Source organism: Salmo salar, chromosome ssa01, assembly GCF_905237065.1.
Source record: "Salmo salar chromosome ssa01, Ssal_v3.1, whole genome shotgun sequence".
Classification (NCBI taxonomy): Eukaryota; Metazoa; Chordata; class Actinopteri; order Salmoniformes; family Salmonidae; genus Salmo; species Salmo salar.
The window spans coordinates 172,863,409-172,865,908 of NC_059442.1; the positions used below are offsets into that span (position 1 = coordinate 172,863,409).

Consider the following 2,500-nt stretch of genomic DNA (forward strand, 5'->3'; position numbering starts at 1 on the left):
ATGATGAGGTAGCTATGATGAGGTGGCTATGATAAGGTAGCTATGATGAGGTAGCTATGACGAGGCAGCTATGATAAGGTAGCTATGTTAAGGTAACTATGATGAGGTAGCTATGATGAGGTAGCTATGATGAGGTAGCTATGATGAGGTAGCTATGATGAGGTAGCTATGATGAGGCAGCTATGATAAGGCAGCTATGATAAGGTAGATATGATGAGGTAGCTATGATGAGGTAGCTATGATGAGGTAGCTATGATAAGGTAGCTATGATGAGGTAGCTATGATGAGGTAGCTATGATGAGGTAGCGATGATGAGGCAGCTATGATAAGGTAACTATAATGAGGCGGCTATGATGAGGTAACTATGATGAGGCGGCTATGATGAGGTAGCTATGATAAGGCAGCTATGATAAGATAGCTATGATGACGTAGCTATGATAAGGTAGCTATGATATATATCAACCGTTCAGAGGAAGGGGACTCGGGGTTACTTTGAAGCACATTAACAAAAGTACTGAGAAAATGTGTCAAGTTAAAGCACTGAATTAAGATACAAAATATGTTTGTCAATGTGTTATATGAGTAAATGTTAATCTTCAAAATATTAGTCACACAGTTCTTCTGCCAATGTCTATCTGTACTATTATTAATTTACTGTATGTCTGACAGACTCAACATCTGACAGAGATGTTATAACTTAGTCCACAACACCATTCCCCAATTAACTGAGTCCATCTCGTCCACTACTAAACAGTAATTAGCCCCTGCCTGTCTGTCTGTCTGTCTGTCTGTCTGTCTGTCTGTCTGTCTGTCTGTCTGTCTGTCTGTCTGTCTGTCTGTCTGCCTGCCTGCCTGCCTGCCTGCCTGCCTGCCTGCCTGTCTGTCTGTCTGTCTGTCCTGAGATGTCCCTGACAACAACCAGACAGTGCTGATTCATTCCAGATACTGAGGCATACCTCATTACAGCGTTACATGGCATTGCAGGCCAGTGTATAGGTACAAACCTCTCTGCAGTCCAACACTCGCCCCGATCTGTGAAAGGAACAGCAACGGTAGCAGTGGAATGTGTTCGATGAGCTTCATTCTGATTCAGAGTTCTGGACCGGATCAAGTATTTACAGTCCCATGTGTAGTTTAGAAGAAGTCCTAGTATGTCTGTCTGTTGTTCAGGACGTGGTATCCCCTGATAGACGTGTGTCTGTTGTTCAGGTCGTAGTATCTCCTGATAGACGTGTGTCTGTTGTTCAGGTCGTAGTATCCCCTGATAGACGTGTGTCTGTTGTTCAGGTCGTAGAATCTCCTGATAGAAGTGTGTCTGTTGTTCAGGTCGTAGAATCTCCTGATAGAAGTGTGTCTGTTGTTCAGGTCGTAGAATCTCCTGACTGTCTGGTATTATCAGACATTGTCTCTGTCCCTGCCATGCTAGCTGACAGCGCCGCGCGACGTTAGATAGGTCTGGTCTGTTGTTCAGTCCTAATGTGTCTGTCCGCTAGCTCGCTGCGCCGCGAGGCGTTAGATAGGTCTGGTCTGTTGTTCAGTCCTAATGTGTCTGTCCGCTAGCTCGCTGCGCCGCGAGGCGTCAGTTAAATGGGTCTGTTATTTACTCCGTGAGGAGATGGACAGCAGCAGCTGCTGGGTATACACTCCTACTCTGTAATCTCAAATGGCACCCTATTCCCAATATGGTCAGAATAAGTGCACTATGAAGGGAATAGGGTGCAATTTGGGACAAAATAACATAGTTAGGATTAAACATTGAAGATCACTTTATTGGTCAGTTACACACAAGGTCCAACCGAAATGTGGCATCTGCTTTAAACCAACCCCTCTGAAAGAGGATCGGGAGAGGCGCTGCGGGCTGGGCGCCTGGAGAGCTGTCGTTGTGGGGGTTAAGTGCCTTGCTCAAGGGCACAACGGCATCTAGGATTTCTGATGTAGTCAGCCACCGTGGCACATCACTGGAAAGAGAGTCAGTCATTGGTATATCACTGCTGAATAACCACCCATTGGTATATCACTGCTGTATAACCACCCATTGGTATATCACTGCTGTATAACCACCCATTGGTATATCACTGCTGAATAACCACCCATTGGTATATCACTGCTGTATAACCACCCATTGGTATATCACTGCTGTATAACCACCCATTGGTATATCACTGCTGAATAACCACCCATTGGTATATCACTGCTGTATAACCACCCATTGGTATATCACTGCTGTATAACCACCCATTGGCTGTATAACCACCCATTGGCTGTATAACCACCCATTGGTATATCACTGCTGTATATCCACCCATTGGTATATCACTGCTGAATAACCACCCATTGGTATATCACTGCTGAATAACCACCCATTGGTATATCACTGCTGTATAACCACCCATTGGTATATCACTGCTGTATAACCACCCATTGGTATATCACTGCTGTATTACCACCCATTGGTATATCACTGCTGTATATCCACCCATTGGTATATCACTGCTGTATA

The 2,500-nt window shown here is 44.8% G+C and overlaps 1 protein-coding gene across 2 annotated transcripts in view; it reads right to left on the reverse strand.

Moving 5' to 3' along the window:
* The window catches only part of LOC106572540 (muscle, skeletal, receptor tyrosine kinase), a 71,644-nt gene extending 70,039 nt beyond the window's left edge, over positions 1 to 1,605 (reverse strand). Inside the window, exon 1 of one of the 2 annotated variants that reach the window (XM_045694217.1) lies at positions 1,005 to 1,605. In XM_045694217.1, coding sequence (XP_045550173.1) covers positions 1,005 to 1,083 — 79 coding nt within the window. In that variant the 5' untranslated portion in view covers positions 1,084 to 1,605. The remainder of the gene's footprint in view (positions 1 to 1,004) is intronic. The other variant, XM_045694218.1, reaches the window with a different exon arrangement.
* Between the last annotated feature and the right edge of the window lie 895 nt (positions 1,606 to 2,500).